General features: G+C 48.3%; 1 protein-coding gene across 1 annotated transcript in view; it reads right to left on the bottom strand.

Annotated features, from left to right (window-relative positions):
- The window catches only part of shisa9a (shisa family member 9a), a 336,049-nt gene that overhangs the window by 29,404 nt on the left and 281,080 nt on the right, over positions 1-25,565 (bottom strand). Inside the window, exon 3 of the mRNA XM_060840114.1 lies at positions 16,659-16,814. Within this exon, the coding sequence (XP_060696097.1) occupies positions 16,659-16,814 (156 nt within the window). The remainder of the gene's footprint in view (positions 1-16,658; positions 16,815-25,565) is intronic.

Genomic DNA, 25,565 nt, shown 5'->3' with positions numbered 1-25,565 from the left:
TGAACTGCTCTTCAACGGCTCTTGAAGCGTTTCGAGTGAGCTATTGTCGACCTGGCAATGAGACCCTGTTCTCAGGGAATCTCCAGTGGAGCACGGAGCTCCCTGAATGTTGATGGCTGACACACTGGATAAACAGGTAGGGCAGGAAAAAGATTCCATCATAACCCAGAATCAATATTAGGTTCCTCGCAAACTCTGTGCAGGCCCGATTTCAAGCAGGTGAGAAAGGTTCCCCATAGTCACACGCGGCAATGGATCTGAAGCAGCAAATTCACAAGCAAATTGCTGGATTTGACTGAAGGCTGTGAGGGAATGTTTGCTGCCATGTTTTCACTGTGTCACCAGGCACAAGACTGCAATTACAGGATGCAACGCCATTTGAGTCATTGTGTGGTACGTTTTCGAAGTAATTCGTGACATAATGCCTTTTTGTGCTCCTTAATCTTTACATTTGCCTGTCAATCACATGGGTCAGCCAGGTCCGAGGCTTTGATGATTACCACCCTGTCCATCAACCACAAACAATAAAGTAATTGCACAGCTTCTGACAACGCGCTGTCACCATCTCATTCCGAAGGTGCAGGACAGCTGCAGAAGAGCAATGTGAGGAAATTAAAACAATAAACAGGCCAGAGCTGCGCAAGACCACGATCATCTTTTGTAAATCAGAGATCGAGGCAGACTGGAATGAAAGGGACAAGAGAGATTGAGGCCCCACCTGGGCTGTTCCTGATCCTCTGCCAACTCTCGCCATGACAACAATATCCTTTGGCCATCCAATTGTTCACCATGAGCAATATCGTGTGCTTTTCGATGAAGTTCTGGTTTGATAAATCCCCCTGAAAGTCAGCTATGGTTAGAGTTACAGTCTCACAAGAGAGAGCTAGTGATGATGCTTACCATCTCTGTACCAGCTGCAGCCTGGTTCAGTCATCACCCATTGGATTTATGACCATTCCACTGCCCTTTAGTTCAACAGATGGCATCCCTTGGCTCAGTATCGCTAGTCAGCGTCAGAAAGCTGCCATTTCTTAACCTACTCCAGAGACCAAACCACGTGAATCCAGGAACCAAACCACGTGAATCCAGGGCCCAGACCACGTGAACCCAGGGACCAAACCACGTGAACCCAGGGACCAAACCACGTGAATCCAGGGCCCAAACCACGTGAACCCAGGAACCAAACCACGTGAATCCAGGGCCCAAACCACGTGAACCCAGGAACCAAACCACGTGAATCCAGGGCCCAAACCACGTGAACCCAGGGACCAAACCACGTGAACCCAGGAACCAAATCATGTGAACCCAGGGACCAAACCACGTGAACCCAGGAACCAAACCACGTGAATCCAGGGCCCAAACCACGTGAACCCAGGAACCAAACCACGTGAACCCAGGAACCAAACCACGTGAATCCAGGAACCAAACCACGTGAACCCAGGAACCAAATCATGTGAACCCAGGGACCAAACCACGTGAACCCAGGAACCAAACCACGTGAATCCAGGGCCCAAACCACGTGAACCCAGGAACCAAACCACGTGAACCCAGGAACCAAACCACGTGAATCCAGGAACCAAACCACGTGAACCCAGGAACCAAACCACGTGAATCCAGGGCCCAAACCACGTGAACCCAGGAACCAAACCACGTGAATCCAGAACCAAACCACGTGAACCCAGGAACCAAACCACGTGAACCCAGGAACCAAACCACGTGAATCCGGGAACCAAACCACGTGAACCCAGGAACCAAACCACGTGAACCCAGGAACCAAACCACGCGAATCCGAGACCAAACCACGTGAACCTAGGAACCAAACCACGTGAATCCAGGAACCAAACCACATGAATCCGGGACCAAACCACGTGAATCCAGGAACCAAACCACGTGAACCCAGGAACCAAACCACGTGAATCCGGGACCAAACCACGTGAACTCAGGAACCAAACCACGTGAATCCAGGGCCCAAACCACGTGAATCCAGGGCCCAAACCACATGAATCCAGGGCCCAAACCACGTGAACCCAGGAACCAAACCACGTGAATCCAGGGCCCAAACCACGTGAACCCAGGAACCAGACCACGTGAATCCAGGAACCAAACCACGTGAATCCTGGGCCCAAACCACGTGAATCCAGGGCCCAAACCACGTGAATCCAGGGCCCAAACCACGTGAATCCTGGGCCCAAACCATGTGAACCCAGGAAACAAACCACGTGAATCCAGGAACCAAACCACGTGAATCCAGGGCCCAAACCATGTGAACCCAGGAACCAAACCACGTGAACCCAGGAACCAAACCACGTGAACCCAGGGACTGAACCACATGAACCCAGGTTAATGGGAGTGGGAGGCTGCAGTACTGACCAAGTTCCAGTTTCAGTTTTCACGTGAATTTAAATGATTCCATTACACTGTTCAACAAGGATCACAGGAGCAGCCCCTCATGATCCAGGCCAGTAACTACACCTCAGCTAAGGAACAAACACGACAATACTGGGGCGGCACAGTGGCTCAGTGGTTAGCACTGCTGCCTCACAGCACCAGGGACCCAGGTTCGAGTCAGCCTCAGTCTGTGTGGAGTTTGCACTTTCTCTCTGTGTGTGCGTGGATTTCCTCTGGGTTCTCCAGTTTCCTCCCAAAGCCCAAAGATGTGCAGGTTAGGTGGATTGGCCATAAGGTGCAGGCTAGAATTGATTGGCCATGTGGAACTGCTCATAGTGTCCAGGGATGTGTAGGTTAGGGTGGATTGGCCATGGGAAATGCAGGGATAGGTTAGGGTGGTAGGTTTGGGTGGGATGCAGGATTATGGGGGTGGATGCAATGCTCTTCAGAAGGTTAGTGTAGACTTGATGGGCTGAATGGCCTGTTTCCACACAGTAGGGATTCTATGATAGCATGTGCCTTGACAGGATGAGGTTTCACTGGACAGCACTATAACCAGAGGGGGGTATTGATAGAAGGAGATGGGATGATAGTTGGTGAAAGATGTAGGTTTTTAAACAGTGCTGTGGAGAGGAAGGGGTAGGGAAGGAATTTCCAGAGCTCATGGCACAAGCCAACAGTTCAGAAATTCTAATTGTCTGGGAACCGATCTCGGACTGATAGTAGATGTAGGACTGGCTGATAAAGAGAGTCTGGACAAACTGGGGCCTGTAAACGACAGTGTTTCAAAGAATGAGACACAATCTTATTAAAACTTACAAAAACTAATTAAAGGGATAGACAGGGTAGACAGAGTCAAAGATGTGTCCCCTAATGGGGGAGTCTAGAACTGGAATTTAAAAATAAGGGTAAAAAGTGAGGTCTGCAGATGCTGGAGATCAGAGCTGAAAATGTGTTGCCGATTAAAGCACAGCAGGTTAGGTAGCATCCAAAGAGCAGGAGAATCGACGTTTTGGGACAGAGCCTGATGAAGGGCTCTGGCCCGAAACGTCGAATTTCCTGTTCCTTGGATGCTGCCTGACCTGCTGTGCTTTAACCAGCAACACATTTTCAGCATTTAAAAATAAGGGCCATGTTACCTGAGCCAAGAGGAACTTTTTTTTAACTCAATGGGTTGATGATCCATTGGAATTCTCTTCCACAGAGGGTTGGGGAGGCTGAGTCTTTCAGCCTGTTTCTTGGAGACACTGATGGATCTCCAATTATCAGGGGATAGGGATAGGAGTGGGTAATAGACATTGAAAATGGTCAATCAGCCAGGATCATGGGGCGGACCAGACTCAACGAACTGAAAGGCCTACTCTTGCTGCGACGTTCCTATAGCGGAAGGGACCTCAGGGAACATTAGGACACGGACAGCAGAACCATCGCAGGATTGATGAAGACTTCAACATGTAAGACCAGGAGCAGGAATAGTCAGGTTTGGAGGCAGCAAAGACATGTGTGACGGTTTCTGCAGTTGACAAACTGAGGCCTGGGGAGGGGGTTGGGAGGGGTTAAAGGGATGGGGGCTGTGCCATTGGATGATTTTACAGAGGCGGTGGTCTGCTTAAGGACATAAATTTGGGCTCAGAAACCCATCTCAGGAGCAAACACAGCATCAGCAACCGAGAGGATCTGGTCATGGACCTCATAGGCATCTGTACAATCACAGTGTGCACTAACCTCCCCCCTCAGGCAACTGTCTGTGTGGAATTTCCACATTCTCTCCATGTCTGTGTGGGTTTCCTCCGGGTGCTCCGGTTTCCTCCCACACTCCAAAACTGTGCAGGTTAGGGTGAATTGGCCACGCTAACTTGCCCAAAGTGTTCAATGTTGTGTAGGGTGCATTAGTCAGGGGTAAATGCAGAACAGTACAGGAATGGGTCTGGGTGGGTTGCTCTTTGGAGGGTCGGTGTGGACTTGTGGGCCGAAGGGCCTGTTTCCACATTGTAGGGATTCTATGAGTAAACCTGATGGATTTGACTGTCAATTAACTCAGCATTGTCATTAGATTGAGTTTTAATTCCAGACCTTTAGAAACAATTTCAAATTTCTCTATCTACCCTGGTAGGATTCCAATCAGAACATTAGTCTGGGAGTCTGGATTGCTCAGCTGGTGAGATGGTATGGTGGCTCAGTGGGTTAGCACTGCTGCCTCACAGCGCCAAGGACCCGTACTTGATCCCAGCCTCAGGTGACTGTCTGCGTGCAGTTTGCACATTCTCCCTGTGTCTGCGTGGGTTTCCTCCCACAGTCCCAAAGATAAGCATGTTAGCTGGATTGGCTATGGGAGATGCAGGATTACAGGGATGGGGTAAGGTGCCCTTTGGACAGTGCGAACGTGATGGGCCAAATGGCCTGTGCCCGCTCTGTAGATAGAGATTGTATGACAATACCACTTCATCACAATCTCCCCTTCCCCATCCATTCCACTTGCTCCTCCCTTAAGAGCACTTTCCCTTTAAGGAACTTTGAAGATAGGAGCAGGAGGAGGCCATTTGGCCCTTCGAGCCTGCTGTGCCTGTCATCACGATCATGACTGTCCAACTCAGTAGTCCAATCCTGCTTTCTCCCCATATCCCTTTGATCCCATCCCCCCACATGCTATATCTAGCTGCCACTTGAACACATTCAATGTTTTGGCATTAACTCCTTCCTGTGGTAATGAATTCCACAGGCTCCCACTCTTTGGGTGAAGAAATGTCTTCTCATCTCTGTCTTAAATGGCTCACCCCGAATCCTCAGACTGTGACCCCTGGTTCTGGATATATCCACCATCGGGAACATTCTCCCTGCATCTACCCCGTCTAGTCCTGTTAGAATTGCATAAGTCTCTATGAAATCCCTCCTCACTTGTCTGAATTCCTGTTAGCAAAAACAATCCTAACCTAGTCAATCTCTCCTCAGATGTCAGCCATTTCCAGAATCAGCGAGGTAAACTTTCGTTGCACTCCCCCAAGAGCAAGAGCACCCTTCCTCAGAAAAGGAGACCAAAACTGCACACAATATTCTAGGTGTGCTCTCACCAAGGCCCTATACAACTGCAACAGCATTTCCCTGCGCCTGTACTCAAAACCCCTCGCAATGAAGGCCAACAAACCATTTGCCTTCTTTAATGCCTGCTGCACCTGCATGCCTACTTTCAGCGACTGATGCACAAGGATACCCAGGTCCCCCTGCACACTCCCCTCTCCCAGTTTACAGCCATTCAGGTGGTAGTCTGCCATCTTGTTTTTGCTTCCAAAGTGAATAACCTCACATTTATCCGAATTATTCTGCATCTGCCATTGATTTGCCCACTCACCCAACCTATCCAGACCATGCTGAAGGATCTCTGCATCCTCACAGCTCACCCTCCCACCCAACTTGGTATCATCTGCAAAGTGTCAATCCAGTCACTTCTCCAATCCCTTTCCACCCTGAAGAAGTGACACTGCATTTGAAACTAGATGTCTCTGTCCACAGAAGCTGCTGTGACTCTCCAGCATATTCAGTTCTTGTTTGACTGGGTGGCATGGAATCTCAGTGGTCAGCACTGCTGCCTCCCAGCGCCAGCGACCCGGGTTTGATTCCTGCCTCGGGTAGCTGTCTGTGTGGAGTTTGCACATTCTCCCCGTGTCTGCGCGGGTTTCCTCCGGGTGCTCCGGTTTCCTCCCACAGTCCAACAATGTTGGAGGGAAGGTCTTATGAGGAAAGGCTGAGAGACTTGGGTTTGTTCTCATTGGAAAGAAGAAGAGAGGATTTGATAGAGACATACAAGATGATCAGAGGATTAGATAGGGTAGACAGTGAAAGTTTTTTTCCTAGGATGATGACATTGGCTTGTAAGAGGGGGCATAACTACAAATTGAGGGGTGATAGATTTAAGACAGATGTCAGAGGCAGGTTCTTTACTCAGAGAGTGGTAAGGGCGTGGAATTCCCTGCCTGCCAATGTAGTTAATTCAGCCACATTAGGGAGATTTAAACAATCCTTGGATAAGCACATGGATGATGATGGGATAGTGTAGGGTAATGGGCTTAGATTATGTCACAGGTCAGCACAAAATCGAGGGCCGAAAGGCCTGTTCTGCGCTGTATTGTTCTATGTTCTATGATGTGCAGGTTAGGTGAATTGGCCATGCTAAATTGCCCATAGTCAGGAGTAAATATAGGGTAGGGGAATGGGTCTGGATGGGTTATTCTTCGGAGGGTCAGTGTGGACTTGCTGGGCCGAAGGGCCTGTTTCCATACTAATCTAATCTAATCTAATCTTTAAAAAAGTTTCCTTTGCTGTCATTGTAGTTTGGGAGGTGCTGCTATGGAAGCACCTGCTTTACCTCAGACACGAGCTAACAATGTGGAACGGGAACAGCATCCCACTCCCCCATTTACCTGCCTCTCAGTGTCAATATCAAACACAGCACTCTTTGTTAGAGATTGTGCTTTAATTTATTCCTGCATATTAAGCAGGTTCCTCTGGTTCAGCTTTCTCCAGAGTAGCTTGTTAACCTATTTTCCTTCAGTTGTACAATCTCTACAGGTCAAACTCGCTCTACTTCAGTGAATGGATTAACCAATCTGTGGGTGAGTACACGTGAACACTGTGGTTCCTTATCTCTCTCTCTCTCTCTCTCTCGCTCTCTCCCTCCATCCATCAGTTAATTAGTGTTTTTAAGCAGCACTCCAATGTTCATTGTAATCTGGGTCTGTTCCATTTCATCAGCTCACTACCTCTTTCAACTCCCCAGGAAGAGTCACGGTCATTCAACACCCACCGCCAACAGTGCTGCCCTTTCCTGATTCTCTCAGTTATTGTTTAGCTTTCTCCCTGATGAATTAGTTTGCAGGAGCAATGTGCAAATCAACACCATCTCGCTTTCTGAAAAGTCTCTCCAATCCACCACTATTGCTTTCTGTAAAGTAACAGCATCTCATTCCAACATTTCCGTTAAGAGCTTTGACCTGGTGACCTCTCCGTTCACCCAGCGCACCCATGTCTTTTTTATTCATTCACAGAATGAGGGAGTCTCTTCTCGCTCAGCCCAGACTGCCCAGAGGGCCGTTAAGAGTCGGCCATATTGCTGACTGGGATGGATCACATCCTGTTTCTCTAAGATACAGGAGGAGAATTCAGCCATTCGGCCCATCGAGTCGGCTCCACTCTTCTGTCATGGCAGATGTGTTTCTCGACCCCATTCCCCTGCCTTCTCCCCTTTAGTTTCCTGACTTCTGCCTCCCTCGCTCCTTAAATATTAGCCATTCCACAGTCCTCTGAGACCCTCCCTGAGTCCAGAAATCCTCTGCAATCTCCTTAGCTATCTCTTTCAGAACTCTGGGCTGTAGTCCATCTGCCCCAGGTGATTTATCCACCTTCAGACCTTTCAGCTTCTCCTCAGTGATGGTCACTACACTCACCACTGCCCCCTGACTCTCTTGAAGTTATGGGATGCTGCTGGTGTCTTCCACTCTGAAGACTGATGCAAAACTCCCGATTCAGTTCCTGCAACGTTCCTTTGTTGCCCATTACTGCCTCTCCAGCCTCATTTTCCAACAGTCCAATGTTCACTCTTCCCTCTCTCTTATCCTTTAGACATCGAAAAAAGCTCGAGCGATCCTTTTCCATATTGCTAGCTAGCTCATCCTAATATTGCATCTTCCAATTCCCCCACCCAATGTCATTGCTTTTTAAAATTATCTTCTGCTGTTTTTTCAAAGACTTCCCAATTCTCTATCTTCCCAGTAATCTTCACCACATCATACACTTTTGCTTTTGTTTTTATCTTCTCCCAACTTCCCTGTGTCAGCCATGGGTGCCTCACCCCCTCCTGGGTATAGTTCTTCTCTCCTTGGGATGAGTTGCTGCTGTGCCTCTCCCGAATTACTCCCAGAACCTCCTGCCATCGCTGCTCCCCCACCGTCCCTGCTCGGCCCTCCTTCCAAACAACTCTGGCCAGCTCCCCCCCCCCACTCCTGTCTCTGTAGTTACCTTTACTCAGTCGTAAGACCATTCCATCTGATTCCAGCTCCTCCCTCTCAAACCGCAGAGTGAATTCTATCATCATATGGTCACTGCCCCCTCAGGGATCCTTCACCTTAAGCTGCCTAATCCACTCTGCCTCCTTACACATCACCCAATCCAGAATTGCCTGGTCCCCCACCTCATGGTAGAGATCATAAGACCATAAGACATAGGAGTGGATGTAAGGCCATTTGGCCCATTGAGTCCACTCCGCCATTCAATCATGGCGTTTTAACTCCACTTACCAGCGTTCTCCCCGTGATGTTGTGAATCAGACCTGCCTTTGGTCAAAGAACTGAAGACATTTCAGATGAAGAAGATTATGGAATTGAGTTTATTCCCTGATGCCTACATTTGAAAGACTGAGAAGAGGTTGCTGTTTTGTGTTAAAACCGAAAGAACTGTGGATACTATAATTCAGGAATGAAAACTGAAATTGCTGGAAAAGCTCAGCAGGTCTGGCAGCATCTGTGCAGAGAATCAGAGTTAACTTTTGGGTTGAGTGACCCTTCCTCAGAACCCAGAGTTGTTCTCAGAACTGTTCTGAGGAAGGGTCACTTGACCTCAAACGTTAACTCTGATTTCTCTCCACAGTTAGTGCCAGACCTGCTGAGCTTTTCCAGCAACGTCTGTCACTGTTTTATCTGTTGGTTTAAAATGATTCCCGAAGTGATTTTGCCAAGTTGCGCGATGTGGATCTTGATAGGTAAGTTAGCAACTACATTTTGAAAGTCAATGTAAACTTACAAAATGCAGGTCAATTATTCATCCCCTGTGGGACGATATTGTGATGAAACTAGCTCTGTACAATTCTTCTTCAAAGTCAAATAACCTTGGAGTGTTTGTGGATATGTTTCAGTCTGAAAAAAACTGAGCTCTCAATTTAGATCGGTGCATCTAACATCATGTTTTGAGGATAACGTTGCACCAACAAGGTACGCTTGGCATTCACAGAAAAATTAAACACTCAGAACAAAAACCGAAACGATTAATTCAAGTAAATATTCACAGTCTACATTTATTGCCCAGAGAAGGTGGGGGGAAGGTGTCATCTTGAACTGCTGCAGTCCTTGGGGTGTAGGGACACCTCAGCACTGTTAGGGAAGGAGTTCGAGGATTTTGACCCATAGACACTGAAGGAACGGCGAGATATTTCCAAGTCAGGATGGGGAGTGGCTTCCAAACCCATAATGGGGTCTGAACAACTCCATGATGATGCTCTAATCTTACTTGCCTTTTAATTTTTCCATTTTAATTCATCCCTTAGCCTTGTCACTCATACATTTCCTTTGCGAGTGACTTTCATCTGCTTGTTTATTGATTTCCACGCTGCCAAATGTGATATTTGTTCCAAGCAACGGCGTGTGCTCGATGCAAAGGCCTCAGTAGAGGATTTCCTCCAGAAACTGGCAGAGGACTGTCCTCGGTGGGTCATGTTGTGCATCTAAAGTGCTCACGACGCCAAGTACCTCGGTCAGCCAAGAACACTGCCCTCCCGGCACTGAACGCTAATAAAGCTGACGAGGTTCCTGAACTCTCAGGGTTCGCCAGAGATTTCCCAGGATGTTGCTGGGGCTGGGAGAAAGGCTGGGACCTTTTCCACTGGAGGTGACCTTATAGAGGTTTAACGGAGAGGTATGGATAGGGTCATTGGTAGGATTTTTTTCCCTTGGGTAGAGGATTTACGAATAGAGGGCATATTTGTAAAGTGAGAGGAGAGAGATTAAAAAAGACATGAGGAGCAAATTTTTTACAAGGAGGGTGATTCACGTGTGGAATAAATTTCCTGAGGAAGTGGTCGATTGCGGGCACAGTTACAACATTTAAAAGGCATTTGAGTAAGTATTGGAATAAGAAAGGTTTGGAGTGTAGCGGTCAGGAGCAGGCAGGCAGAAGTGGGGACTGCAGGTGCTGGAGATTGGAATCAAGATTAGAGTGGTGCTGGAAAAGCGCAGCAGGTCAGGCAGCATCCGAGGAGTAGGAAAATCGACGTTTCGGGCCAGAGCCCTTCATCAGGAATGAGGTTGGGAGCCTCGGGAGTGGAGAGATAAATGGGAGGGAGGTGGAGCTAGGGGGAAGGTAGTTGAGAGTGCAATAGGTGGATGGAGGTGGGGGTAAAGGTGATAGGTTGGAGAGGAGGGTGGAGCAGATAGGTGGGAAGGAAGAGGGACAGGTAGGACAGGTTCTGGATCAGTGGTGCTGGACGAGCACAGCGGTTCAGGCAGCATCCAAAGTGCAGCGAAACCGACGTTTCGGGCAAAAGCCCTTCATCAGGAATCAGGTAGGACAGGTGCTGAGCTGGAAGGTTGGAACTGGGGTAAGGTGGGGGAGGGGAACACTCGTTTATTTTGGGATTATGTTCGGCATGGACTGGTTGAACCAAGAGTCTGTTTCTGTGCTGTATGACTCCATGACAGCACTCCTTCTCAGCTGGTGCCATCATGGAGGAATCAACAATCAATACAAGGAACTTCACACACTGGAAATTTGGAACAAAACCAAGAAATGCTGGAGAAACTCGGCAGGTCTGGCAATATTTGTGGAGACAGAGAGAGAGAGAGAGAGCGAGTGTTTTAAGTCTGCTATGACCCTTCAGTGGATCCGGTATACTCCCCTAATACATCATCACAACCCCACCTTCACAACTCCCAGTAAATTCACAGGATAAAACCTTCCAGGAATCAGTGCAGACCAGTAACACCACAAAATGGCTGCCGTGTACAGAATACTATAATTGAGTTGAAGCAGTGGGAGAGATCTGAGGCTAGAGCGGAATTAAAATGTCTTTTCACTGTCACTGACTTATTTAGTATCTACTCAACATTGACAGCAACTATCACTTATACTTTTGCCAGAATGTACTCAATATGTAAATGGGTTTTGAAAATGTTCCCTGCCATTAGGCATTGCAAGTACCTATCCCCTTTTCTACTCAGCTTCTCATTGATGCTTGTTTCACTCCTACCTTCTTGATATTTCGGTTTTTCTATCTGACTAATTTCTATTGTTCTGACAAATTGGATCGATGCAGGGAGCGCTGTTGGCAATCTTTAATAAATCCTTTCTTTCAAGGTCAGTGTTGCCAACAAGTTTGGCATTTATTGCTTGCCCCTCCTTGCCCCTGAAGAAGATGGCGTCCACAATCCCCTTAGGGAGGGAGTTCCAGGATTTTGACCCAATGACACTGTGGGAGTGGCGATATATTTCCAAGTCAAGGTGCTGAGTGAGTCAGTGGGGGGGAGATGGATTTTCAAGTGTAGGAGTTCTCATATATCTGCTGCACTCCTCCTTCTCAAAGGCAGTTAGGAACAGACAATAAGACTGACCTAGCCAGTGGCATATACATCCACACAGCTACAGAAATGATACAGCACAGAAAGAGGTCATTTGGCCCATTGTGCCCATGCCTAACCCAAAGATACCCAGACGCTCTTTCTGATCCCATCTTCCTTAGCCCTGCAGCTCAAAGCTGCAGATCCAGGGAAATGTTCAAAGTCTTTATGGTCTCTGCCTCCACCGCTAACTCAGGGAGCCAATTCCAGACACCCACCACCCTCTGCGTAAAAAACCCTTTTCCTCACGTCCCCTCTAATCTTCCTGCCGCTGAGCTTGAACCTATGCCCGCTGGTTTCTAGGTTCCTCCTGCCTAGGAGAAAGTGAGGACTGCAGATGCTGGAGATCAGAGCTGAAAATGTGTTGCTGGAAAAGCGCAGCAGGTCAGGCAGCATCCAAAGAGCAGGAGAATCGACGTTTCGGGCATGAGCCCTTCTTCAGGAATGAGGAAAGTGTGTCCAGCAGGCTAAGATAAAAGGAAGAAAAATCTACAGGGCTGAGAGTGGGCCATGTGGACGATGGTGGGTCAACCCACAGCAGGTGGACTGCAGTGATTCAAGATGGCAGCTCACCCCCACCTTCTCAAGGGGGCAAGTAGGGACAACCAGGCAGTAAATGTAGGGGCACATCAGCAAGGCCCACAACCCGTGAATTAATTTAAAACATGCATGACCCAGAAACAATGGGCCCAATGGCCTCCCCCTGTGAAGTATGGCTCTGCCATTCTGTGGAATCAAAGACTTTGAGCGATTATTTGGATGGGAAGATTTGAGCTGATTGCAGTTTGACTTCTTTGACCTGATGTACCTGGTCTTCTGCCAAGCTTGCAGCCATAGCAACAACTCACAGCAAGAGCTGCCATAGGAATTCACAAGGACATCTACAAAGTTGCCTGTGAATCAAATTCCTGTGAAAGGCTTTTTGCGATGAGAAAGCCTGAAAGCAAACATATTAAAGGAAGAGCTTGCATTTACATAGCAACCAAATTCAAGGCATGCTAAAATGCTTTAAAACCAAGCAAGTCACCTTGGGGTGTGTATTCATCGCTGTAAGACAGGGAAAGACAGTTGTACAAAACAAGACTGGACAATGGGGGAAGAAGCAAACAAAAATCTACTTCCTCGTCAATAAAAGTAAAATACTGCAGATTCTAGAAATCTGAAAAAACACTATCATTGGACAAACAGGCCGAAAACTAGCCACCAGGATACATGAACACCAACTAGCCACAAAACGACATGACCCCCCTCTCACTGGTATCCTTACATACGGATGAGGAAGGACACCACTTCAACTGGGACAACACACCCATCCCAGGACACGCCAAACAGAGACACGCACGAGGATTCCTAGAAGCATGGCATTCCAATCGGAACTCTATCAGCAAACACATTGACTTGGATCCCACTTACCACCCCCTGAGAAAAATAGGAAATGACATCACCACAGGAAATAGCATCGCCGACTCAAGGGAACCCAAACACATAAATAGAAAGTGGGCCACACCACCAGTGCTTCACCAGAGGCTCACTGATGATGTTACCCAGTATGGTGACAAAACGTCTGAAAATGAACCTTCCAGCTCAGCGAGCAATCCTACAACCAGAACCCCAACCTGAGCTACAAATCTTCTCCAAACTTGCAAACAGAATTAACATTTTGAGTCCATAAGACAAAAAGCTAAAGGATCTAAACAAGGCCACGTGGCCCATCGATTCTACTGCACCATTCCATCATGGCTGATATGTTTCTCAACCACATCCCCCTGCTTTCTCCCCATAATCCTTTATTCTCTTGCTAATCAAGACTCTATCAATCTCTGTTTAAAACACACTCAATGACGTGGCCTCCACAGCCCCCTGCGCAATGAGTTCCACAGATTCCCCACCCTCCGGCTGAAGAAGTTCCTCTTCATCTCAGTCCTAAAGGCTGGTCCCTTCACTCTGAGGCTGTGCCCTCGGATCCTAGTCTCTCCTACTAGTGGAAGTACCTTCTCCATCCAGGCCTCTCAGTAAGTTTCAATCAGATCCCCCTCATCCTTCTAAACTCCATTGAGTACAGACCCAGAGTCCTCAACCACTCCTCATGGGACAAGCCCTTCATCCTGGGATCATTCTTGTGAACCCCCTCTGGACCCCCTCCAATCCCACCACATCCTGCTGGTGGCAAAGTCATTCTGCTGGACCTTGAAACCAACCATTGCAAAAGCTCCCCTCTGCCTGCCCAAGACCGTTATTGGCACCATCAGCAAAGGGGATAAATAAAAGCCCCAAATCACCAAAGTGAAGCTTCTGGATAGTTGCTGGTCAGTCAGAGTTGCCATCGTTGTTTAGTGTTTTCCATCCGCTCCTTCACCGTAACATCACCCCGGGCCACAATCCCAGAACAAATCAACAGACGGTACAGTTATTGTGCAGATATTCTGAACATTCCAAGAGCAATTCTGTTTGTGACCGGAGTGGAAGATTTGGCAACACTTGGCGAACGTGTGTGAATATTCCTTGGTCATTATACCCCAGCCCACTGAAGCACCAAGCTGATTTGCGAATGTGAATGTTTGGGAATGGCTGCTCGCTTCATTATGAGGTTGGGTCCAGGGAGGTTGGCACAAGGTCAGTTTGGGTGCAGCCTTTCTCAATTGGTTCTGCCACATGGAAGACAGAGCGTGCCACCCTGTAATCCACCGAGTAATCCACCCAGCAATTCACCCAGTAATTCCACCCCCTAATCTGCCCCATAATCCACCTCATAATCCACCCAGCAATCCTCCCCATAATCCACCTCATAATCCACCCCGTAATTAGATTAGATTAGATTACTTACAGTGTGGAAACAGGCCCTTCGGCCCAACAAGTCCACACCGACCCGCCGAAGCGCAACCCACCCATACCCCTACATTTACCCCTTACCTAACACTAGGGGCAATTTAGCATGGCCAATTCACCTGACCCGCACATCTTTGGACTGTGGGAGGAAACCGGAGCACCCGGAGGAAACCCATGCAGACACGGGGAGAATGTGCAAACTCCACACAGTCAGTCGCCTGAGTCGGGAATTGAACCCGGGTCTCTGGCGCTGTGAGGCAGCAGTGCTAACCACTGTGCCACCGTGCCGCCCACAATCTACCTCATAATCCACCCAGCAATCCTCCCCATAATCCACCTCATAATCCACCTTGTATGTCCACCTCAAAACTCACCCAGTAATTGACACAGTAATCGACTTTATAATCCACCCTGCAATCGACCCCATGCCCCTGATGGGGTGATGAGCATCACAAGACTGCTCAGGGATGTTGAAAGATATTGGGATAGCAGAGGAGGGGATCACGGGGTGGATTTTAACAGAGCTGTTAGCAAATCGCTTGGAAAACCCAACCCTGGCCAATGTCCGGATCCATCAGGAGAGAATGGTGTCACGACTTTCCAATCAGCACCAGCAGCTCCTGGGAGTGAATGGCAAGATGGTGGCCAGAGCTGAAAGTGTGTTGCTGGAAAAGCGCAGTAGGTCAGGCAGCATCCAAGAAGCAGGAGAGTCGACGTTTCGGGCATGAGCCCTTCTTCAGGAATGCCCGAATGCTTCTTCAGGAAGATGGTGGCCAGGGTGGGGGCAGTATTACACTCAATATTGAGCCACCACTTTGACTGGGGGGTGGGTCAGCCGATGTCCTGGCTGTGGGAGAGGGAGCCTACAGGGCCTCTATAGGGACCGTAAGCCATCTGTGAACCCAGGGCTAACATCAGAGCTAGGAGCAGCAGTAGGCTATTCAGCCCTTTGAGCCTGCTACACCATTCAATATGATCATGGCTGATCTTATCTTAGCCTTGACTCCACTTTCAAGCCCACTCCTATAGCCCTTCAACTCGTTACTGATTAAAAATCGATCTCTTTACATTTACTCACTGTCCCAGCATCCACCGCATTCTGGGCAAGTGAATTCTACTGATTCATGACCCTTTGGAACAACAGGTTATAGACAGAATTGGATACTGCAGATGCTGGAGATTAGAGTCAAGATTAGAGTGGTGCTGGAAAAGCACAGCAGGTCCACAGGCAGCATCCGAGGAGCAGGAAAATTGACATTTCAGGCAAAAGCCCTTCCTGATGAAGGGGTGACCAGGTTATGATCCAACAGGTCTATTTGGAAGCACTAGCTTTCGGAGCGCTGCTCCTTCATCAGGCAGCTAGTGGGGCAGTGTCATGGAGATGGAATTTATAGTAAAAGATCAAAGTGTCATCCAACTAATGTGATATATTGAACAAATCTAAATTGCAGTTAAGCCTTTGTGTGATTTTTAACTTTGCCCACCCCAGTCCAACACCAGCACCGTGACATCATGGCCCGTGACATCATGGCCTGTGACATCATGGCCCGTGACATTATGGCCCGTGACATCATGGCCACCTTTGGGAGAAGGGACTCCTCCCTATCTCTGTTTGAAATGATCTCTCCCTGACCCTAAAACTAGGACCTGAAATTCTGGATTGGCCCACATCTCTGGGATTTAGCGAGTGAACTGCCTCCAATGAAGTCACATCCTTCCTCATATAACAGGACAGAACTGTACAACTGTCCGGACACAGTCTGGCCAATGCCTTCTACAACTGCAACAACATTTAGCTACGTTTCTACGCCATTCCGTTAGCAACAAATGCCAAGGTTCCTGCTGTACCTGCACAATGCTTTTCTGTAAGTCCTGAGGACACCTAGATCCCTCAAAGCATTTTGAAGATTCTCTTCATTGAGATAAGAAATAGTGACATCTCACTCGTTCCCAGCCCAAGATTCAATCCTGATGAGAGAAAGCTGATCAGGATCAGCTTGATGGAGAGAATTAAAGCCTACACATGACGAGAGCCTTCAGATACTCGCCCCCGTTTCTCCGTTCACTTACCCACGAGTTTTAACGAGGCGTATTTATTCAACTCTTTGCCTGGGACTTGCTGCTCAAAGGAATGTGAGCCTTGTCCCAAAGAGGGGTAGGAATGGGGCTGTGGCATCTGTGAGATCAGAGGGTAGGTGGGTCCCGCATTATTCATCTGTGTCTGGTCTGCAAAACATTGAAAGAGAACACATTGTGAATATAAAAAGAAAAACGTGCAGACAGTACCGTTTACAATCTCTGCCCACGTACATCAAAGAGATTGTCCTTTCATTTTACAAATAAAGCTCATTAGTTAAAGACCTGAATATGAACATCGCACAATACAATGAGCTGGGACTGTTAACATTATCTACAAAGCCATTGCAGATAAACTCTGATAATGTGAGCTGTGATAATAAGAAAATATTTCACAAGAATCTTGTCCTTAGTCCCCAGTGACATCTCATTCTGAGTTCAATCCCGTCAATAAAATATTAACATGATATGCTCATATCACACATGATGTAGCGTAGTGATATCATGAATAAAATACCATGAGAAATGATTATCAGAATAATATGTTCCTGCGAGGGAATAAAGCAATCGGATAAATTCAAGATACTGTTTCCATCCTGTTGGCTTCCAGAGGAGAATCTTTCTATGAAAAGGGAGATGGTGATTCTCTTAGTGGAAAGAACAGAGACGGAAATCATCCGCATAAACCTGACAATGCAGGACCTGAGGGTGTTTACGGGGATAATGTATAAAACATAGCAGTGGGTATTCTAACAGAGCCACCTCCACACAACCTATCGAAGCATCGGGGCTTCACATCTCTATGTTGTTGCAAGATGTCCATGAAAGGAACTCATCGTTCTGATCCTCTCGGTATGATGTAATGTGTAGGAGTGAGATCTTTCAGTTTGCAATGCTCTACCTTCTACACTCTCTATCTTACGATCTATCTCCCAACCTTCCCAACCCTCTTAGCACCAACTGTCCATCCCTTTATCCCTCGTGTGTTTAACTACACCTACAGCGCCAGGGACCTGAGTTCGAGTCCACCCTTGGGTGACAGCCTGTGTGGAGTTTCCACATTCTTCCAGTGCCTGAGTGGGTTTCCATCGGGTGCTCCAGTTTCCTCCCATATGGAACCTGCTCCATTCAGAAGCAATCCAATGACGATTCAGAAATATCCAGATAATAAGATACTATTGGCCGATGGAGCTCTCAGATGGATGTTTTCACAGGGAGACACAGATCCTGGAACCTACAGAGAATTCCACAACCACGTTCACCAGCACCTGGTTCCCTAACTGATAATACAACTAGAAGGCCTGAAGAAACAGGAGGAGACCATTCAGCCCCTTGAGCCTGCTCTCCCATTCAATAGGATCACGGTTGATCCAACACTCACAGATTAGATTAGTTTCCCTACAGTGTGGAAACACGCCCTTCGGCCCAACCAGTCCATACCGGCCCTCCGAAGAGTAACCCAACCAGACCCACTTCCCTCTGACTAATCCACCTATCATTATGGTCAATTTAGAATGGCCAATTCACCTGACCTGCACATCTTTGGACTGTGGGAAGAAACCAGAGCACCCGGAGGAAACCCACGCAGACAGAACATGCAAACTCCACACAGACAGTTGCCCATGGCTGGAATCGAACCTAGGACTCTGGTGCTCTGAGGCAGCAGTGCTAACCACTGAGCCACCATGCCACCCTTACTGATCCTGAGACTCTGAAATAAAAACAGGAAATACCGGAGATCCTCAACAGATCTGGCAGCATTAAGATAAAGAGAACATTGCGGGTCACAATATACCTCTTCGTCAAACCAGAATAAAGAATATTAAAGGTTTGCTTTCTAATTCATTCACCGGATGAAGCTTTAATGCCCATCCCTAATTGCCCAGAGGGAGAGTCAACCCCCATTGAGGTGGGTTTGGAGTCACGCGTAGGCCAGAGCAGGCAGTTTCCTTCCCGAAAGGACATTGATGACCCAGCTGGGTTTTCCCCTCAGCAATAGTTTCACAGTCATGATCAGACCCAGAATGCCAGGATTTTATTGAATTCAGATGTCACCATCTGTTGTGACAGGATTTGAACCGGGACCCTGGATTAATAGGGATCTAGGGATGACAGCATTACCTACACACACACACACATACACACACACACACACACACACACACACACACATACACACACACACACACACACACACACACATACACAGACACACAATGACACACACACACAATGACACACACACAGACATAAACACACACACACACACACACACACTGAGACACACAACATAGTCACACACTCTAACACACATACAGACATGCACACACACAGACGCACACACAGACACACACATGCGCGCATACACAGACACACAGACACAAACACACACACATAGACACAAACACACACAGACACACACACACACACACACAGAGACACACACTCTAACACACATACAGACATGCACACACAGATACACACACGCACACACACAGACACACACACGCGCGCATACACAGACACACAGACACACACATAGACACACACACACACACACACACACACACACACACACACACACACACACACACACACACCTGCCTGATGTACTAACAGCACCTTCAGATTTGGCCTGTTCAGGGTTTGGCAGTGTTTACTGTGAAGAATATGAAGATCTGACATTGACCCTTTTAGACAGAAGTCCAATTTGATTTCACAACGAGAAGCAGGAAGAGCATTTTGTCGGCAAATGTTTGAAAATGTCAAACATAACTGAGAGTAATTACTCTGAAGGACGACACAGGGAAATGGTCACCATGTTGCACTGCGGCACAGGGACGTGTCAAACCTCTCTGTGTCTCTGCACTGAGGAGTATCCGGTATTTGTCTGTTGTAAACATCACTCTCAAGGCCATGTGATGTGAAGATACAGGAGCAGGGTTTGGTCAGGGCAGTGACTTGGAGGTCCAGCCTTCCTGGCCCAGGGGCGAAAGCGCTGGATCGTGATCCTGGACTTAATGCTGAAGAAGCTGTGTCTGTAATGAAGCCACACAATTCCAATCACAAACCCCCACAGCCCAGTGACCCAGCTGGTGAGACCGGGAGAATTTCCTGGGCAATGAGATGACAGAAAGAAATTGGTGACTCAACCGTAAAGCCATTCCATCTGATCCCAACATCTCCTGCTCAAGCTGCAGAGTGATTTCCATCAGGGATCCTTCACCTAATGCTCCTTAATGTACTCTGCCTCATTACGCATCACCCAATCCAGAATTGCCTGTTCCCCGGTGGGTTCTACCACAAGCTTCTCTGAAACCCATCTCACAGACATTTCACGAATTCCTTTAGTCTGCATCCTCTACCAACCTGCGTACGGAAGTCAATATTCCCTTTGCTCCTTGCCTCTTCTATCTCTTGATTTACTTCCTTCCCCACATCCTGACTACTGCCGGGAGGTCTGTGCATAACTCCCAAGATTAGAGAGGTGCTGGAAAAGCATAGCAGGTCAGGCAGCATCCGAGGAGCAGGAAAATCGACGTTTCGGGCTAAAACCCTAATCTCATAGTACCCACCTCCGCCTGTACATAACTCCCATCAGGGTCTTTATCCCTGTGCGATTCCTCAGCTCTACCCACACAGTTTCTCCTCCTGCTGACTCGATCTCACTTCTGATGTAATTTCATTTCTTACTAACAAGGTGAGCCTGCTCCCACTGCCCATCGGCCTGTCCTTTCGATAGGACGTGTACCTTTGGATATTTCATTCCCAGCCCTGTCTCTGTGATACCCACAGCGTCGTAACCGCCCATTTCTATCTGTGCCACAAGCTCATTTCTCTATGTTCCATAAACTGTGTGCATTTAAGTTCAACACCCTCAGTCCGCCAAAGCCTGCTCCCTTCTCACTGTTGTCCCCTTTAGCTGCTGTGCCTGAAGTCAGGTTCCTGTCCCTATCCATACCCTCTGTCCTATTACTAGTTGGAGAAACAAACTTTCCCTGAGATGGAGGGCATGAGGTTCTGGGGAAGCTGCCCCCTCTTTCACACATCACGAGAAATTAGACTTTGAGAGTTTGTTAACATTTGTAGGTTACAGCTGCAACAACACTGGATGACTCAAACACCTTATTTCCTGCGTTTAAACTCAATGAGCAGGTGAGCTGAGCTACAGATCCTGAAGGTTGACATTTAAACATTTGTAACTGATTAAAATAGAACTTCACAGCAAAATTTAGTCAAGGGTCATATTTTGCTTTGAGCAGGAGATAAATACATAGTCATAGAGTCACACAGCACGGAAACAGACCCTTCGGTCCAACCAGTCTATGCCAAACATAATCCCAAACTAAACTAGGTCCACTGCCTGCTCCCAGCCTATATCCCTCCAAACATCTGCTATTCCTGTATCTGTCCCACCGTCATTTAGATGTTATAACTGTACTCACATCCTCAGGAAGTTCATTCCACACACAAACTACCCTCTGTGTAATACAAACTGCCCCTCATGTCTTTTTAAAATCTCTCTCCTCCCACCTTAAAGATGTGACCCCCCTAGTCTTGAAACCCCCACCCCAGGGAAAAAGCCAAACACCACTAACTCTATCTGTACCTCTCGTTACTTTATAAACTTTGAACAGATTGCACCTGAGACAATCGAAATACAGAAGAGGCTGAAATAAAGGCAGAAAGTGCTGGAGAAACTCAGCAGGTCTGGCAGCGTCCAGGGAAAGAGAAACAGAGTTACAAAGAGTTCTGAAGAAGAATCAGTTTGGACTTGAACTCAAAATGGGTTTTAGATTAGATTAGATTACTTACAGTGTGGAAACAGGCCCTTCGGCCCAACAAGTCCACACCGACCCGCCGAAGTGCAACCCACCCAGACCCATACCCCTACATTTACACCTTCACCTAACACTACAGGCAATTTAGCATGGCCAATTCACCCTAACCTGCACATCTTTGGACTGTGGGAGGAAACCGGAGCACCCGGAGGAAACCCACACAGACACAGGGAGAACGTGCAAACTCCACACAGTCAGTCGCCTGAGGCTGGAATTGAACCCAGGTCTCTGGCGCTGTGAGGCAGCAGTGCTAACCACTGTGCCACCGTGCCACAGAAACCGCTGAATTTCTTCAGCACTCCCTGCATTTATCTTGGTCAGGAAGTGTTAACTGAGTTCTTGTTTTCATTTTTAATACCGTGTGTCCATGCATTGAAGATTTTGCAGCCATTTTGCACAGTAAAACAGTGAGAGCAAGGGGGGAGGTTTGTCAGACTGAGGGTTTCAGTACAAATGATGGGAAAATAGAACCCTCAAAACTATTCCCAGGACAATCTGGGAAGCTAAGCGATCAGCAACAGCAACCAAATATTCATTCCCTACAGAAGAGTGCTGACTTTCACAATTAGTGCAAACAGGAAGGCACTCACAAAGATAGTCAAGAGAAGTTAATCCAGCACTCATTCTGCGTCCCACACACACTTCCTCAGTGGAGCGGAATCAGCAGCCACAATATTAGTGTCTTGTCAATCACGTCGTTAAGATTTATTAATTACATTCTTAAGAGTAAGAGAAATATGTGTGGGTACCAACAGTCATTGAGCACATGTGAGATGCTGCAGTGGATCCAATACTGACATGGCAGGGGCAGTACGATGTGGAAAACTGGGAGGGGGCCCACATTGTGAGGAAACGTTGCAAGGCGGTTTGTTCTTTGAGGGGCAGGAAATTGAAAGAGGGGAGTGTTCAATGAGACCTGGATGGCCTCACGCTGACAGGAAATGCGCAGGTGCAGCAGGCAATAAAGAAGGAAAACGACATGTTGGCCTTCAGAGCGAGAGAATTCAAGTACAGGAACACGGAGATGCTTTTTATTAGATTAGATTAAAATCCCTACAGTGTGGAAACAGGCCCTTCGGCCCAGCAAGGTCAAAACAATGACTGCAGATGCTGAAAACCAGAGTTTAGATTAGAGCAGTGCTGGAAAAGCACAGCAGGTCAGGCAGCATCCAAGGAGCAGGAAAATCAACATTTCGGGCAAAGAATTAGGAATAGATTGAAGGGCTTTTGCACGAAATGTTGATTTTCCTGCTCCTTGGATGCTGCCTGACCTGCTGTGCATTTCCAGCACCACTCTAATCCCTTCAGCCCAACAAGTCCACACTGACCCTCTACAGAGTAACCCACCCAGACCCATTCCCCTACATTGACCCCTGACTAATGCACCTAACACTGGGGACAATTTAGCATGGCCATTTCACCTGACCTGCAGATCACTGGACTGTGGGAGGAAACCAGAGCAAACCCACACAGACAAGGGGAGAACGTGCAAACTCCACACAGACAGCTGCCCGAGACAGGAATCGAACCTGGGACTCTAGTGCTGTGAGGCAGCAGTGCTAACCACTGAGCCACCCTAAAGGAAAGACAACAATCAAACAAGACATGGCAAGCATCATATACTTGCCAACCAATTGTCAGATTGGTTACACAGGGCATTGGTGAGGCCACACCTGGAATATTGCGTGCACTTTTGGTTTCCTTATCTGAGAGAGAGTGTTCTTGTGTTACAGAGAGAGCAGTGAAGGTATACCTGTACCACAGTGTACAGGGATGTGCAGGTGAGGTGGACTGTCCACAGTGTACAGGGATGTGCAGGTGAGGTGGACTGTCCACAGTGTACAGGGATGTGCAGGTGAGGCGGACTGTCCACAGTGTACAGGGATGTGCAGGTGAGGTGGACTGTCCACAGTGTACAGGGGTGTGCAGGTGAGGTGGATTGTCCACAGTGTACAGGGATGTGCAGGTGAGGTGGACTGTCCACAGTGTACAGGGATGTGCAGGTGAGGTGGACTGTCCACAGTGTACAGGGGTGTGCAGGTGAGGTGGATTGTCCACAGTGTACAGGGATGTGCAGGTGAGGTGGACTGTCCACAGTGTACAGGGATGTGCAGATGAGGTGGACTGTCCACAGTGTACAGGGATGTGCAGGTGAGGTGGACTGTCCACAGTGTACAGGGATGTGCAGGTGAGGTGGACTGTCCACAGTGTACAGGGATGTGCAGGTGAGGTGGACTGTCCACAGTGTACAGGGATGTGCAGGTGAGGCGGACTGTCCACAGTGTACAGGGATGTGCAGGTGAGGTGGACTGTCCACAGTGTACAGGGGTGTGCAGGTGAGGTGGATTGTCCACAGTGTACAGGGATGTGCAGGTGAGGTGGACTGTCCACAGTGTACAGGGATGTGCAGGTGAGGTGGACTGTCCACAGTGTACAGGGGTGTGCAGGTGAGGTGGACTGTCCACAGTGTACAGGGATGTGCAGGTGAGGTGGACTGTCCACAGTGTACAGGGATGTGCAGATGAGGTCGACTGTCCACAGTGTACAGGGATGTGCAGGTGAGGCGGACTGTCCACAGTGTACAGGGATGTGCAGGTGAGGTGGACTGTCCACAGTGTACAGGGATGTGCAGGTGAGGTGGACTGTCCACAGTGTACAGGGGTGTGCAGGTGAGGTGGACTGTCCACAGTGTACAGGGATGTGCAGGTGAGGCGGACTGTCCACAGTGTACAGGGATGTGCAGGTGAGGTGGACTGTCCACAGTGTACAGGGATGAGCAGGTGAGGTGGACTGTCTATGGTGTAACAGGGATGTGCAGGTGAGGTGGACTGTCCACAGTGTACAGGGATGTGCAGGTGAGGTGGACTGTCCACAGTGTGCAGGGATGTGCAGGTGAGGTGGACTGTCCACAGTGTACAGGGATGTGCAGGTGAGGTGGACTGTCCACAGTGTGCAGGGATGTGCAGGTGAGGTGGACTGTCCACAGTGTGCAGGGATGTGCAGGTGAGGTGGATTGTCCACAGTGTACAGGGATGTGCAGGTGAGGTGCACTGTCCACAGCGCACATGGATGTGCAGGTGAGGTGGATCGTCCACAGTGTACAGGGATGTGCAGGTGAGGTTGGCTGTCCACAGTGTACAGGGATGTGCAGGTGAGGTGGATTCTCCACAGTGTACAGGGATGTGCAGGTGAGGTGGATTGTCCACAGTGTACAGGGATGTGCAGGTGAGGTGGACTGTCTACAGTGTACAGGGATGTGCAGGTGAGATGGACTGTCCACAGTGTACAGGGATGTGCAGGTGAGGTGGACTGTCCACAGTGTACAGGGATATGCAGGTGAGGTGGATTGTCCACAGTGTACAGGGATGTGCAGGTGAGGTGGGCTGTCCACAGTGTACAGGGATGTGCAGGTGAGGTGGATTGTCCACAGTGTACAGGGATGTGCAGGTGAGCTGGATTATCCACAGTGTACAGGGATGTGCAGGTGAGGTGGGCTGTCCACAGTGTACAGGGATGTGCAGGTGAGGTGGATTGTCCACAGTGTACAGGGATGTGCAGGTGAGGTGGATTGTCCACAGTGTACAGGGATGTGCAGGTGAGGTGGACTGTCCACAGTGTACAGGGATGTGCAGGTGAGGTGGACTGTCCACAGTGTACAGGGATGTGCAGGTGAGGTGGATTGTCTACAGTGTACAGGGATGTGCAGGTGAGGTGGATTGTCTACAGTGTACAGGGATGTGCAGGTGAGGTGGATTGTCCATGGGATATTGTCCATTACGTGCAGTCTCTGTGGGAGAGCCATGGGAAATATGATTGGATCTGTTTGGGATACTCTTTGGATGGTCTATGTGGATGTGAAGGGCTGAATGGTCTGCTTATGCACTGTAGGGATTCTATGAATTCCATTGACCACTGTCCAGCGCTGTAGTTACTGTTAGTGAGTGAGACAGTAGAAAATGGGGTCATACTACAAATAGAGACACAAGTGACTCAAACGTTAAATCTCCTACACTGCCTTTTTAGAAAGGAGAATGTGGAGCGATCTGTCCTGGTGGGTTTT

The sequence above is a fragment of the Hemiscyllium ocellatum genome, chromosome 20 (assembly GCF_020745735.1).
Source record: "Hemiscyllium ocellatum isolate sHemOce1 chromosome 20, sHemOce1.pat.X.cur, whole genome shotgun sequence".
NCBI lineage: Eukaryota > Metazoa > Chordata > Chondrichthyes > Orectolobiformes > Hemiscylliidae > Hemiscyllium > Hemiscyllium ocellatum.
Note: the sequence above shows the minus strand (reverse complement) of the source record. Positions and strands in the feature narration are given on the sequence as shown.